General features: G+C 42.2%; 2 protein-coding genes across 3 annotated transcripts in view; both read right to left on the bottom strand.

Moving 5' to 3' along the window:
• tent4b (terminal nucleotidyltransferase 4B) overlaps nt 1-1,594 on the bottom strand; it is a 35,014-nt gene extending 33,420 nt beyond the window's left edge. The window contains exon 1 of the mRNA XM_003224002.4: nt 684-1,594. Within this exon, the coding sequence (XP_003224050.1) occupies nt 684-1,186 (503 nt within the window). The 5' untranslated portion in view covers nt 1,187-1,594. The remainder of the gene's footprint in view (nt 1-683) is intronic.
• Nucleotides 1,595-5,786: 4,192 nt separating this feature from the next.
• Nucleotides 5,787-15,429, bottom strand: part of heatr3 (HEAT repeat containing 3) — a 34,108-nt gene continuing 24,465 nt past the window's right edge. For both annotated transcript variants that reach the window (XM_062961894.1, XM_016995463.2), the window contains exons 9-15: nt 15,176-15,330; nt 14,168-14,250; nt 9,632-9,768; nt 9,257-9,345; nt 8,032-8,175; nt 7,763-7,939; nt 5,787-6,540 (exon numbers count right to left, since the gene is read on the bottom strand). In XM_062961894.1, coding sequence (XP_062817964.1) covers nt 6,424-6,540; nt 7,763-7,939; nt 8,032-8,175; nt 9,257-9,345; nt 9,632-9,768; nt 14,168-14,250; nt 15,176-15,330 — 902 coding nt within the window. In that variant the 3' untranslated portion in view covers nt 5,787-6,423. The remainder of the gene's footprint in view (nt 6,541-7,762; nt 7,940-8,031; nt 8,176-9,256; nt 9,346-9,631; nt 9,769-14,167; nt 14,251-15,175; nt 15,331-15,429) is intronic.

Raw genomic sequence — 15,429 nt, 5'->3', positions numbered from 1 at the left:
ATTCTTGGTTATATGCTTGTGTAGAGCTCACACTGATATATATCCCAGTTTGAAGCGGATATTGGGTTATATGGTTGTAGACAGGGCCCTGAGTTCACACTGTCATATATCTCAGTTCAAAGCAAATATTGTGGGATTTTCTGCCTTGATATTGTGGGTTATATGCCTGGGTGGAAGGACCCCGAGTTCACACTGTCATATATCCCAGTTTGAATGAGATATTGTGGCATTTCCTACCTTGACTTTCTTGGTTATATGGCTGTGTAGAAGAGCCCTGAGCTCACACTGATATATATCCCAGTTCGAAGCAGATATTGGGTTATATAGCTGTGTGACAGGGACCCGAGTTCACACTGATATATATCCCAGTTTGAAACAGAAATTGGGTTATAAGGCTGTGTGACAGGGTCCTGAGCTCACACTAATATATATCCCAGTTCGAAGCAGATATTGGGTTATGTGGCTGTGTGACAGGGCCCTGAGTCCACACTGTCATATATCCCAGTTCGAAGCTGATACTGTGAGATTTCCTGCCTTGCTATTCTGGGTTATATGGCTGTGTGGAACGGCCCCAAGATCTCTTTCCCTCGCTCGCACTGCTGTCAAAAGACCGTGGACACCCCTTTGCCCCATAACCAGATATGCCTGGAGGGCATAAAGAAGCGCCCCACGGAAAGGCTTACCCGACCACGCCGGGCGCGTAGCCGCCCTTGGCCTCGTCCTTCTTCCAGGGCGTGCCGGTGTAGCCCACGGCGGCGGGAGGCTCCTCTTCTCGGGGCCCGTCCCCGGGCGCCTTGGGGCCCCCTCCTCCGCTCTCCCCTCCGAGGAGAAGCGCGAAATTGAGCCCGAAGGTGCTGGCCTTGTTGACGCGCTTCCTCTTGTTGCTGGCCGCCGCGGAGGACGACGACGACGTTGCCGCTGCCGTCGCCGCGGCCGGGGAAGGCGCCGCAATCGAGGCCGAGGCTGAAGCGGGGCCTATTTTGTAGTGGTGGTTGTTGTTGTTCTCCAGCGGCAAGAAGTTCATGCCGACGACGGAAGAAGGGGGCTGAGGCGAGGACGGAGGCTGCTCTTGCTGCTGCTGGAAGTAGAGGTTGCGCACCCCTTGCGTGGTCTCCCAGATCTGCATCCACAGGCGGTTGGAGGGGCCGAGCTGCTCTGGCTGGAACCAGGCGATTCGGGGATCCATCAAACGCGGAGCCGGGCCGGGAGAGCGCCTGGCCGCCGCCGCCTCCTTCTTCCTCCCTCCCTGGCAATGGAAGGAAGAGAAGGCCGCTCCGAGTCCCAATGCAGGCCGCGCCAAGACTGACTGCCTGACTGCCTGCCTGCCTCGTTCCTCGCCTTCTCCGCCCCTCCAGCGAGGCGGGGCCTAGGCGGAGAAGAGGCGGCCGGGGCCTCGCGTAATAAAGGCGTGGGAGGGAGGCGGAGGGAGGAGCCGCCCGCGCTCGAGGCCCGACTAGGCCTCGGCACTCTCGGCCCGGGTGGGCCCTGGAGGCTAGGCCGCCCCTCAGTCCCCAGCAAACCCACTCTTACCAAGCCTCGCTTCAGAGAAGGCCTCCGAATGCACAGCCTGCCCTAACCCTAACGGCCCGTTTTACTATTGGGTCATTGCTGCCTGCCTACAACTCCCAGAAGGCCTCGCCGGCTTGCCTAACGGTTGGGAATTCTGGGAGTTGGAGGCCCAAAGCCGCGCCGTGAGGAGGCCTGGAGAAGGCCCTCACGCCTGTGGCGATTGGGACTCTGTTTCCCAGAATTCCTGGCCACAGACAAAGCTGGCCAAGGCTTCTGGGAGTTGGAGTCCCAAAGCTGTGCATAGTATCTCTAGCCTCAACAAAGCCCTAAGTCCATACTCAGATTTGTTTCATAATGCTACACCTGGATAAGGCCTCAAATACTCTCAGACAGGCCTGTGGCCCTCCAGGCGTTTTGGACTCCGTCTCCCAGAATTCCTGGCCATAGACAAAGCTGGCCAAGGCTTCTGGGAGTTGGAGTCCCAAAGCTGTGCAGAATCTATCTGGCCTCAACAAAACCGTAAGTCCATTCCCAGAGATCTGTTTTATCTAATGCTACGGTTAGATAAGGCCTCAAATACCCTCAAGCAGGCCGGTGGCCCTCCAGGCATTTTGGACTTCATCTCCCAGAATTCCTGGCCATAAGCAAACCTGGCCAAGACTTCTGGGAATTGGAGTCTCAAAAAAAAAACCTGTAGGGGCCACTTGTTTTCCAGGCCTGGCCCTATATAGCCCCAGATCCTTTCTGATCCTGGGAAAAGACTCAAGACCTTGTAAAACTGCAGCTCCCATGGTTCTGTGGAGCTGTGGCTGTTTAAAGTGGTGTCAAACTGCATTAATTCTGCAGTGTAGATGCATCCTCAGTATCAAAGGTATTTTCCCTCCCAAAGCAGCTGTTTATTCTTTCCACTTGAGGTTAAGGACAAGAGGGGAAATTTCCATTCAAACATTTCAAAATAACTCCGGAGCCTAAAACACAGTTGTTTGGCCTGTTAGCAATATACATAACTTGCATAGATTGATAATACAGCAGAGTCTCACTTATCCAAGACTCGCTTATCCAAGCTTCTGGATTATCCAATGCATTTTTGTAGTCAATGTTTTCAATATATCGTGATATTTTGGTGCTAAATTCGTAAATACAGTAATTACAACATAACATTACTGCGTATTGAACTACGTTTTCTGTCATATTTGTATACATAAAAATACAAATAAAGTTTGGAGCGAGAACCCAATAGTCCAGGCATGGGCAAACTTGGGTCCTCCGGGTGTTTTGGATTTCAACTCCCACAATTCCTAACAGCCGGTAGGCTGTTAGGAATTGTGGGAGTTGAAGTCCAAAACACCCGGAGGACCCAAGTTTGCCCATGCCTGCAATAGCCTTACGTCCCATATGTTTTGTTAGAAATATGTCTATTTTCTCTATATCAATCTATATAGCACAAGGCAAAAATTGCATTTGATGTGGTTCATTCATTATGTGCATTATTCACAACAGAATCTAGTTGTATATAGTAATATGTGGCACATGGTTATCCAAAAACCATGGAATTAAATGCATGCCAGGTACATACAGGTACATCTATTTAGAGGAGATTTACATTTTGCAATGGGAAGTATAAGAGAAGATAGATCAGTCACAATATTTCCTCCTTTGAGGAGTGTTATTTATTTATTGAAATACTTATATAATATTTGTGTGGCCAAAAGCGCCCATAGGGATATATTTTTAAAAATTACAATTTTGGATCAATCTCATGGATGGCAAATAGGGGTCAATATACTAGAAGACTACCCTATCCTGGCCTGCATGATAATAGAAATAGAATATAACGGGATATAGGTGTCAGTGGGAAAAAGCTATTTGCTAGAAATAGTCCCTTGCTTACAAAAGCTTGCAAGACAACATACTGTATATACTCGAGTATAAGCCTAGTTTTTTAGCCCTTTTTTAAAGACTGAAAAAGCCCCCCTTGGCTTATACTCAGGTGAGGGTCCTGGTTGGCTTATATTTGGGTCAGCTTATACTCGAGAATATATGGTACATTTATTATTTTTCTCTATTATTGTTGCTACTTTACATTTATTTTACTCTATTTTTATTATTATTATTAATACAGTAGAGTCTCACTTATCCAACATTCGCTTATCCAACATTCTGGATTATCCAAGGCATTTTTGTAGTCAATGTTTTCAATACATCGTGATATTTTGATGCTAAATTCGTAAATAGAGTAATTACAACATAAGATTACTGCGTATTGAACTACTTTTTCTGTCAAATTTGTTGTATAACATGATGTTTTGGCGCTTAATTTGTAAAATCATAACCTAATTTGATGTTTAATAGACTTTTTCTTGATCTCTCCTTATTATCCAACATATTCGCTTATCCAACGTTCTGCCAGCCCGTTTATGTTGGATAAGTGAGACCCTACTGTACATTTATTATTTCACTCTGATCTTATTATTATTGCATTTATTATTTTACTCAATTTATTATTACATGTATTTTCCTGTATTTATTATTATTACATGTATTATTTTACTCTATTATTATTAAAAGGATACATAAGCACATTAACATCGAAGAAGATGAGAATAATGATTTGATCAGAGCTAGACAGTCTTATCTTAAATTTGAGCTTTATATAAATATTCAAAAACATTTAACCTACTGATGCCTCAATTAATGTAATTTTATTGGTATCTATTTTTATTTCTGAAATTTACCACCCTCGGCTTATACTGGAGTCAATGTTTTCCCAGTTTTTTGTGGTAAAATTAGGTGCCTCGGCTTATATTTGGGTCGGCTTATACTCGAGTATATACGGTATGTCAAAAATAGTTATAAAACCCATTGGCTTAGTTTGGATGCCTTGGCATGTTGTGGAAACAAGGATTGGTGATAAAGCTTCAGTGGAGACACCTTTTCCCCATGACAACAACTCTTCCAGGAGTGAATTTCCCTTCCTAGAGGTATATTTCTCTCGCTTCTTGTTGTCTCAGCCCTGTCCTTAACTAGGAGTCGTTTGCAAGTCAGATGTTTGTAGCTCGGGGACGGCCTATGTTCCTTTACTGGCTCAAGGTAAAGGGAGCCAGTTTGGTGCCACTGTGTTTGCCAACCGTTCCGCAAACACATTTCAAGGTGACAGGTGTGCGCAGTTTCGCCGAGCACCTGTTGTTATGACTCAGCCATAGAGGCCAATGGCAATCCGTCATTTGTGCAGCCAAGACTGGAAATAAAACCCTGGCGAGGCATCGCCTGCAAAGAAGTCTATGGAATGTGGAATATTTGTCCATCCATTGCACCTCCAGGATCAGTGCTGGTTCCCAGAGACTGGTGTTTCCCTCTTTCCAGTTTGTCAAAGACTATCAAAAATACAGACACACACACACACATAGGTAAAGGTTTTCCCCTGACATTAAGTCCAGTCATATCCGACTCTGGGGGTTAGTGTTCATCTCCATTTCTAAGCTCGAGAGCCGGCGTTGTTCGTAGACACCTCCAAGGTCATGTGGCCGGCATGACTGCATGGCGCGCCGTTACCTTCCCGCTGAAGCGGTACCTATTGATCTACTCACATTTGCATGTTTTCGAACTGCTAGGTTGGCAGAAGCTGGGGCTAACAGCAGACGCTCACTCTGCTCCCCGGATTCGAACCTGCAACCTTTCAGTCCGCAAGTTCAGCAGCTCAGCACTGAAACATGGTGCGCCACTGGTGACTCCCCCCCACACACACACACACACACACACACACACACACATATATATATATATACAGGTAAAGGTAAAGGTTTTCCCCTGACATTAAGTCCAGTCGTGTTCGACTCTGGGGGTTGGTGCTCATCTCTATTTCTAAGCCGAAGAGCCAGCGTTGTCTGTAGACACCTCCAAGGTCATGTGGCTGGCATGACCGCATGGAGTGCCGTTACCTTCCCGCCGAAGCGGTACCTATTGATCTACTCACATTTGCATGTTTTCGAACTGCTAGGTTGGCAGAAGCTGGGGCTAACAGCAGACGCTCACTCTGCTCCCCAGATTCGAACCTGCAACCTTTCGGTCTGCAAGTTCAGCAGCTCAGCGGTTTAGCTCGCTGCGCCACCGGGGGCTCCTGTATATCAAAAATATACAAACAACTCTTGGGTTTCTTTGTCCGATATGACAAAGCCAGCCCTCGGTTAGAGCCACTTCAGGCCAAAATATTGCACTAATGCAGCCCAGCAAAAGGGAATGTGTTGCTTTTGCAATTAGAGACACTTAGCAGACCCCAATATTAAAAATATTTTATTTTGTTCTTTTTTTCAAAACGACACTTCGGCACCCAAAAGGCACAATTCCTGCTCGCCCTTCAGTGATAATAAATTCCACCCAAATTCTACTTTCCCTTTCTTCCCTGTTATAAATCATTACCATGAGCGTTCATTTAATGTCTATGATTCAGGATAATAATAGTTTCTAAAGCTAAACGCAAGTACAGTGTCGTTAATTTACAGCCATGGTTGGCATCAATGGGAAGGCTGAGCTAGTTCACTGCCATTTGTTTACATCTACATTGAAAAATTAATGCAGTCTGACATGAGTTGAACTGCTATGAGTCAATGCGATGCCATCCTGACAGATGTAGGTTTACGACGTCTTTAGCCTTCTCTGCCTAAGAATGCCGGTGCTTCACCAAACTACAACTCCCATCATTCCATAGCACTACATCATAGCAGTTAAAGTGGTGTTAAACTGAATTCTTTTTCATTTCCAATCCCACTTTTTATCCATAATGAATCCATCACCCAAAGCAATCAGAATACCCAACCACCGGCCACCGCAAGGTGCTAGATAATTCCAGGTCAAAAATATCTCAGAAACAATACCAAAAAAATACAGCTTTACATTCTTTATGCTACACCAAAAAAGTTATTTTTTCTTCTCCAAAGTTTCCTGATAAGCAATGAATCGTCTTAAATTCAGCTTCACATTGTCAAGGACGCATAACTGATCGGTGCTGTATTGTCCTTTTCCTTCTTTCCTGATCTGCAATTCAAAAAGAGGGGGGGAGGTATTTTATTATATTATATTATTATTATTATTAGAAACAAACAAGATGAGTCCACAGACTGAAAAAGCCCCCCTCGGCTTATACTCGGGTGAGGGTCCTGGTTGACTTATATTTGGGTCAGCTTATACTCGAGAATATATGGTACATTTATTATTTTTCTCTATTATTATTGGTATTATTACATTTATTATTTTTCTCTATTATTGTTGCTACTATTACATTTATTTTACTCTATTTTTATTATTATTATTAATAAGTTTATTATTTCACTCTGATCTTATTATTATTATTGCATTTATTATTTTTCTCTATTTATTATTACATGTATTATTTTCCTGTATTTATAATAATTATTACATGTATTATTTTCCTGTATTTACTATTATTATTATTATTATTATTATTATTATTACATGTATTATTTTACACTATTATTATTAAAAGGATACATAAGCACATTAACATCGAAGATGAGAATAATGATTTGATCAGAGTTGGACTGTCTTATCTTAAATTTGAGCTTTATGTAAATATTCAAAAACATTTTACCTACTGATGCCCCAATTAATGTAATTTTATTGGTATCTATTTTTATTTCTGAAATTTACCCACCCTCGGCTTATACTGGAGTCAATGTTTTCCCATTTTTTGTGGTAAAATTAGGTGCCTCGGCTTATATTCGGGTTGGCTTATACTCGAGTATATATGGTAGTTTGGATGAAAAATAATCCCCTTCACTCCCTCAGAAACTGAAGATTGGAAATTCAAACTAGAGAGTTAACAAAGTTGGTATGCTCTGAGGAATTACTCCAATATTTTGGAGATAATACAAAGTTCTGGGGTGTCTGTATGGTGTATTTTGCAGTTTTCTATGGACTTTCTATGTTAAAGCATCCAGAAAAATCACATTGTAGATGTTTTTTGAAATGTTAGTTTGGGGGCATTTAGGGACTAATTGGAATTGGGAGATTACTGCAGCAAGATCCAAGGCATTCACAATGCCCATCTCAGCTTTAAATATATTAGTGCAACATGAAAGCTAATATTTTGTTGGCGCTTTTCAAAACCGGAAAAACAATTGAGTTGTTTAGGCGATTATAAGTACATTTGCAAAGTTAGATTATGTGGTCTGATGCACCGAAAGACTACACAATCACACTTCCATTCCTCACTCTTGCTGTGATGCACGAGACTTACCCGCGATTTGAAAACGGGCTGGAATTCCCTAAGGACATGAAGCAGCCTTATTTGTTCCGCTGCCCTTTCAGCTTCTTTGCCGTCGGCGAAAACGTCAAAAAGGGCATCCAGAGCTTCTCCAACAACCACGAGGGACGGATCCTTGGTCGCAACATCAAGGAGGAATTTCCCGATCATCTGGAACATTAAACACACTGCGGATCAAGACAACCATCTTGCAAGCCTCTGCCTTACCAAAATAAGAGAGCGATCTCACCGTCCGGTTTTACCTTTAGTGTTTCTGCCGTGTCTTCCACTTTTGCCAGCACGCTGCCAGCAATTCCCAAAATGCTCACGACGTTCACACGGACACTGACGTTACTACTGTGAATGCCAGCCTCACACAAAGTCATCAGCTGCTCAGGAGTCATGCTCTGTTTGGAAAGAATTACAAAAAAAAGGGAGATGAAAGAGAAGAACAATGAGAAAAGAGTAGGATACTATCCATATTTACTAATGTGCCATTGAATACAATGCGCATCTCAATTTTCAAAACTCTGAAAGCATAAAAGTATTTGCTGCCGAATGTAATGCTCAGCAGCAAAAAAGGGACTTCTTTGTAATTTGATCCAAAATGTGTGCATTAAAGTTGCTGCATGCCGGAGCAGTACCTATTGATCTACTCGTATTTGCATGTTTTCGAATTGCTAGGTTGGCAGAAGCTGGAACTAACAGCTCACTCCGCTCCCTGAATTCGAACCTGCAACCTTTTGGTCTGCAAATTCAGCAGCTCAGCGCTTTAACATGCTGCGCCACCGGAGGCTCCTCACTATATTTATTTATTTATTAGCGCCGTTTATATCCCATATATATATATATATATATATATATATATATATATATATATCAGTATTATTAGTTATATTACATGTAATATATAATTATAATAGTGTATTATTATTGACACAAAGACATAGTATGACACAGCAAACGAGATATATATGCTGGATTTCGCATTACAAAATCACAAGTCGAACACTTCCCAAGTGTTTAGGATTGTGTGATGTATATTATTATGTATTATATTACTATTATTATTATTATTATTATTATTATTATTATTATTATTATATTATTATTAATATTATTAATTATATTATATATTATTAATATTATTAATTATATTATATATTATTATATTGTATTACATTATAATAATATTATCAAGATATGTATATACAATCTATTATATAATTAGTATAGCATAATATTAGTACTATCTATTAATATATTGTTATACATATAATATACATTGGCTTCCTTCAGGCATCACAAGTACAAAAGAAGGAAGAGAGCACTTCAGGTCTGCCTATGAACCACTTCCCGTTCTCCTCCAGCACCCGAGACAGTTCTCTGTGTATATGCAGCACTTGCTATTATCCTGAGCGAACAGTCCTGCCATTCTGTGCAATGCAAAACTCACGAGGAGGGTGCCATTAAAACAAGAAATCTCACCTGAGAAATATTGTTCGATGCCAGCATTTGCAGGAGCGCCCGCAAAGCACTGGTGACGGCTTCCAGAAACTCCACTTCTTTTGAAAATTCTGCCCAAAAGTACAATAAAGTTAGTTCAAGGCACAACAAAGATATACTTTGGATGTTTATTTTGCTGAAATGAATGTTAATGGGACTCTTTTTCCTTGGACATCTCTGCTGAGCAGTTGGAGATCTGTCATTCAGGAGCGCTTTGTTTGTATATTCCTGCAGGACAGAATGGGGTTGGACCTGGAAACAGAGCCATTCAAGGCAAAAGGGATAACGGGGAGCAAAAGGGAAGCAGAAAAGGGAAAGAAGCAGAATATCAGCATGGCACAGAAGCCCAAAACATACCTGGTTGAGAAAATATTAACTGGGAGAGGTGCTGCGAGAGGGACTGAAGCACAGATGCACCTCCGAGACAATCCACATCGGATACTAACAGGATGCTATGAAGGCAGGTCAGAGCTCTGTATTGAACCATGTTCAGTCTGGGGAGGAAATTGAAAGAGACAAGACATACATAGGGGTGAATCTTCTTCGTCTGTTCCATCCCTACATGCATAATCTGTTGAGGCATGTGTTGTTTGAGGGCAGGACTTGGAGAAAATGTCATATTGGCGGTGGGATGTAGAGATGTAGGCCAAAAGAGTAACTTTTCCAAACTCTAGGATAATGCTACCTCTCTTTTTTGGTTCTCTTTGGCCCCCACTTTCTCTCAAAGGCCAAAGGGAGCAGAACGGATCGTTTTACAGCAGGATTTAGAAACTAAATCATTTACAATGAAGTAAAGAACCACTAACTGTCCATCACAGCTCAAACTAAAAAAGGAAGCATAAAATATCCATGCATCAAAAGGGCATTTCATACACCACAGCGTTTCTCAACTTGTGGGTCGGGATCCCTGGTGGGTCGTGAAAGACCAGCATTTTCTGTTGTTCATGGAGGTTCTGTGTGGGAAGTTTGGCCCAATCTGATCACTGGTGGGGTTCAACAGCCTCTTCGATTATAGGTGAACTATAAATCCCAGCAACTGCAACTCCCAAAGTCTATTTTCCCCAAATTCCACCAGTGTTCACATTTGGGAATATTGAGTATTTGTGCCAAGTTTGGTCAAGGTCCATTGTTGTTTGACTCCACAGTGCTGTCTGGATGTAGGTGAACTACAACTCCAAAATTCAAGGTCAATGCCCACCAAACCCTTCCAGTATTTGTTGGTCATTAGGAGTTCTGTGTGCCAAGTTTGGTTCAGTTCCATTGTTGGTGGAGTTCAGAACGCTCTTTGATTGCAGGTGAACTATAAATCCCAGCAACTACAACTCCCAAATGACAAAAACCTGCCCCACCCAGCCCCACCAGTATTCAGATTCGGGTGTATCGGGTATTTGTACCAAATTTGGTCCAGTGACTGAAAATACATCCTGCATATCAGATGTTTACAATAGGATCCATAACAGTAGCAAAATGAATTATGAAGTAGCAACGAAAATAAATTTCCCAAGTTATACACTTGAATGGGGACAGGGACATAAATGTTGTTCCATTTGGTCTCTGTTAAGAGCAAGTGTTTTGTGAGAAGGAAAACAAAACACTCGATGAAAAGGGACTGGAGTTTGGGAACAAGACGTTGCTTGCAGCATGTCAGATGTCTATGTATCTACATACATTGAAACACACACAACCGATATCAAGGCGGCCACACCTAAGCGATGGAATTTTTCACTATGGAAATGTTGGCATCCCCTTTGGCAGCTTTTACTGATAGCAAGAACCTTCTTGTTAAGGCATTTGCTTTGCAAATTTTATCTTAAGTTTTATCAACAGCATCTGCCAGTTTTCATTACATTGCTGCTGTTTGGGAATCTTATTGGATTTACGCCGGATTTTGATGCCTCTACCTTGAGTAAGCACCGAAAAGTGAGATACATAGTTTTAAAAAAAATCCAACAAACCAGCTTGCAATTATATGGATATAGGTATGTTTTGCGGAGAGATGGTATTTACTGTTCGTCTGAGCAAAAATTCTGCTTTCTCTCATCTGTTCAGTCTATTCCATATTCATAACACAATTGCTCTGAAAACAGTGAGATCTCCAAATTGAGTTTCTTCCCGACACGTTTTTAAGCCAAGGAAATTAAAAAAAATGTGCAAATTGCAATTCAATGAGACACCTGTCTTGGAAACTAAAATCCTGGCTTGAAAAGTCAGTGCAGACAGGGAGATGTTTTTAAAAAACGACCCCAAGTAAATTCGCCCACACAAAGGTCTACTTTCAAGACAGGTGTGGAATTCTAAAAAGAATGGAATGCAACATCAATTTCGCACCGCCTGCCTAAAGAACACATTCAACCAAAGGGGAAAACCAACTGGATTTATCCATTCGTTTCCTCCTGTGTTTGCTCTGTATTGCTTTCTTTTTGTCTTGCATGTGACATCTAGTTCAGAGCTTTCCAAACTTTTCATGATGGTGACCACATATCCTTTCCTGACACGGTAATTCAGTTTTACTACCAAATGGGAGGTTAAACCAACCCCTTATAAGAGTGTTGTGTGTATATATATATATGCATACACACACACACACAAACTAGCTTGGGGAGCCGGCGGTGCCCGGGTTATTAAAAGGCATTGTTTGTTTTGGGATGCTAGGTAATATCACTTAAGTTTGGTCCAGATCCATCATTGGCTGGGTTCAGTTGTCTCTGGATAAGGGTGAACTACAACTCCCAGATCCGAGGTCAGTCACCCCTAAACCAGGCCTGCATGCACAGTTGGCCATGTTGGGTCTGCACACCACGTTTAGTCCAGATGTGGTGTTGGTTGGGTTCAATGCTCTCTGGGTGCAGGTGAACTACAATTCCCACAATCAAGCTCCATTCCCCTAAACCCTGGCATTATGTTCAGCTGGTAATGGGGCTTCTCTGTGCCAAGTGTGGTCCCAGTCCATTGTTGGTAGGGGTCACTGTTTCTCTGGATGGCAGTGAACTACAACTCCCAAAATCAAGTTCCATTAACCCAAACCCCTGTATTATGTTCAGCTGGTAATGGGGCTTCTCTGTGCCAAGTTTGATCCCGGTCCACTCTCAGTGGGGGGTCAGTTTATCTGGATAGAGGTGAACTACAACTCCCAAAATCAAAGGTCCATTCTCACTAACCCCTGCAGTATGTTTATGGAGGTGGAAGTCTGTCTGTGTAAGTGGACACCTGCGCCACATATACATTTTCACTTTTATTGTGTGTGTGTGTATCTTGGGGGGGGGGGGGGGAGAAAGAAAGGGCCTGAGGCTGTTACGAATTGTGGGAGTTGAAGTCCAAAACACCAGCAAGGCCGAAGCTTACCCATGCCTGGTGTAGTTTATAAAAGGCCGAGGACAGGGACTATCACGTCTTCCATTATCTGCATAATAAAGTGTGGATGTGTTATACATGCTTAAACATAATCATTTAAACTACAATTGGGCAACTACAGAGGCGGCATGGAGAATTTCTCACTCATGCGTTATGCCATGAAATAAGACGACAGGAATTTAGATCACGTGAATTTCTGGATTATTTTTTCTTTCTCTCTTTACTTTCTGTCCATTTCCATGGGGGCAAAACACTGTGAGAGTCCTGGGAATTGGGACACTGCTGCAAGGGTTCTGTGCACCAAAAAAAGGCTGGAACGCATCCCAAATGCAAAGCAAATGAATGGCACCTCTTTCAGGCAAAGGCCAAACCAACTTTCAAAGAGTTTTCAGGAGCTGCATTCCTTTGATGGGTGGGACCAATGTAATAAGAAGATCAACAAAGTTTGCCAACTATGCCTTAGAGGATAGGCATTTTCAATCCTTTGGGGAATGACGCCTAATGATGATGTCATAGACATGTGAAAACTGGAATGACATCCAGTGATGTCATAAAGAAGGCATGGCCAAAGGGGACTCCATAAAAAGGAGACTTCATCTAGAATTAATGAAAGTTTGACTCCACATTAGCTGCCATGGTTCGGTGCAATGGGAGTCCTGGGAGATGTAGTTTTACAAGGTCGTTAGCTCTTTCTATGCCGAAGAGTCCCATTTGGGAAGATAAAGTGGGATATAAATATAATAATAATAATAATAATAATAATAATAATAATAATAATAATAATAATTCAAAGACAGTTCAAAGACACTGGCAGAAACCAGTGCAGGTGGTCCCGGTGGTGATCGGCACATTGGGTGCCGTGCCAAAAGATCTCAGCCGGCATTTGGAAACAATAGACATTGACAAAATCACAATCTGCCAACTGCAAAAGGCCACCCTACTGGGATCTGCACGCATCATCCGAAAATACATCACACAGTCCTAGACACTTGGGAAGTGTTGTGATTTTGTGATATGAAATCCAGCATATCTATTTTGTTTGCTGTGTCATAATAAAATAATAATAATAATAGCTGGTGCTTCACCAAACTACAAATCCCAATATCACCCAGCATTGAGACTTGGGAGTTAAAGTGGGGTCAACATAATAAGAAAACATCAGTCCTCAAATGGTATCGCTTGTTTGGAGAGCAAAACCTCAGTGACTTGGTTGGCTCTCACTAACGCTCAATATAGATTATTATTTCTAACCATTATATTGCTGTAAATTGTTGGTTTGACCTGTGTAATGTTAAATGTTAATGATGTTTTTATTGTAAATGTATTTTTAATTTGTTTATTTTGGAATTTTAGGCTTGGTCCTATGTTAGCCGGTCCGAGTCCCTGCAGGGAGATGGAGGCGGGGTATAAAAATAAAGTTGTTGTTGTTATTATTTCTTTTCTAAGAAAGCTAACAGAAGAGCCCAATTAACAGTACAAAGAGAAACAGTGCGATTCCCAGCAATGTATCTCATCAGATCAAAACAATGAATTAACACTTACTTTTTTATCAGCGGTTTCCAAGCCGGGCTACGGGTGCAGATCTCAACCGCAACGCTGCTGGGGAAAGCCGTTTTTTCGAGTATCTAGGAAAGCGGAGGAAAGCTGCTACATTTCAGCAAACTGGCAAGAGAACTGGAGTCAAAATGCTTCACTAGATAAGGATTTTATAAGCCAGTGTTTCTCAACCTGGGGGTCAGGATCCCGGGGGGGGGGGTGTTGTGAGGAGGGGTCAGAGGGATTGCCAAAGACCATCAGAAAACACTACAACTCCCAAATTTCAAGGCCTATTTTCCCCAAACTCCACCAGTGTTCACATTTGAGAATATTGAGTCTTTGTGCCAAGTTTGGTCCAGATCCATTACTGTTTGCGTCCATTCTCTGGATATAGGTGAACTACAACTCCAAAACTCAAGGCCAATGCCTACCAAACCCTTCCAGTTTTTTCTGTTGGTCATGGGAGTTTTGTGAGCCAAGTTTGGTTCAGTTCCATCATTGGTGGAGTTCAGAATGTTCTTTGATTGTAGGTTAACTATAAATCCCAGCAACTACAACTCCCATATGACAAAATCAATCCTCTTCAAATCCACTAGTATTCAAATTTGGTATCTGTGCCAAATTTGGTCCAGTGAATGAAAATACATCCTGAATATCAGGTATTTACATTACAATTCGTAACAGTAGCAAAATTACAGTTAGGAAGTAGCAACAAAAATGTTATGGTTGAGGGACACCACAACATGAGAAACTGTATCAATTTCTGGGAGTTGTAGGCCAAAACTCCCGGGGACCCATAGGTTGAGAACCACTGCATTAAATTATGACTTCCAACCCCAGTATATCCTAGTTTTTGCTTTGGAAAACCTAAAGATTCCTAGCGAGGTGTCCACTAGGAGTGTACTATGTCCTCCAATGCAATTCTATCATAACTTATGGGGGAAAGATACCATAGAGCTGACTGGAGGACTTAGTAAATTCCTAGAGGAGTCAAGGATGGCATATGGTCTCTACCTTCTTGGGCACAAGGTGGTTCATGAGGGCTGTGTGGACCTCGGCCGAAAGGCACAAGGGGGACAGCAACTTCTCCCCTTCTTCGTAGCTGTTCTCCATGAAATTATCGCTCTCGTCGCTGCTGGATAATTCTTCCCACTCATCGTCGGAAGGATCTGCAAACATGCAAAACCCCTGAGCCTTTTTCACATTGTTCAGTCATAGCACTGTGATTCAACTTCATCAGCTGTGTAATTGTAGAAATAAGTGTCAAA

The sequence above is a fragment of the Anolis carolinensis genome, unplaced genomic scaffold (assembly GCF_035594765.1).
Source record: "Anolis carolinensis isolate JA03-04 unplaced genomic scaffold, rAnoCar3.1.pri scaffold_9, whole genome shotgun sequence".
Lineage (NCBI taxonomy): Eukaryota > Metazoa > Chordata > Lepidosauria > Squamata > Dactyloidae > Anolis > Anolis carolinensis.
The sequence above is the reverse complement of the archived record's forward strand: the minus strand, read 5'-3'. Positions and strand labels throughout refer to the sequence as shown.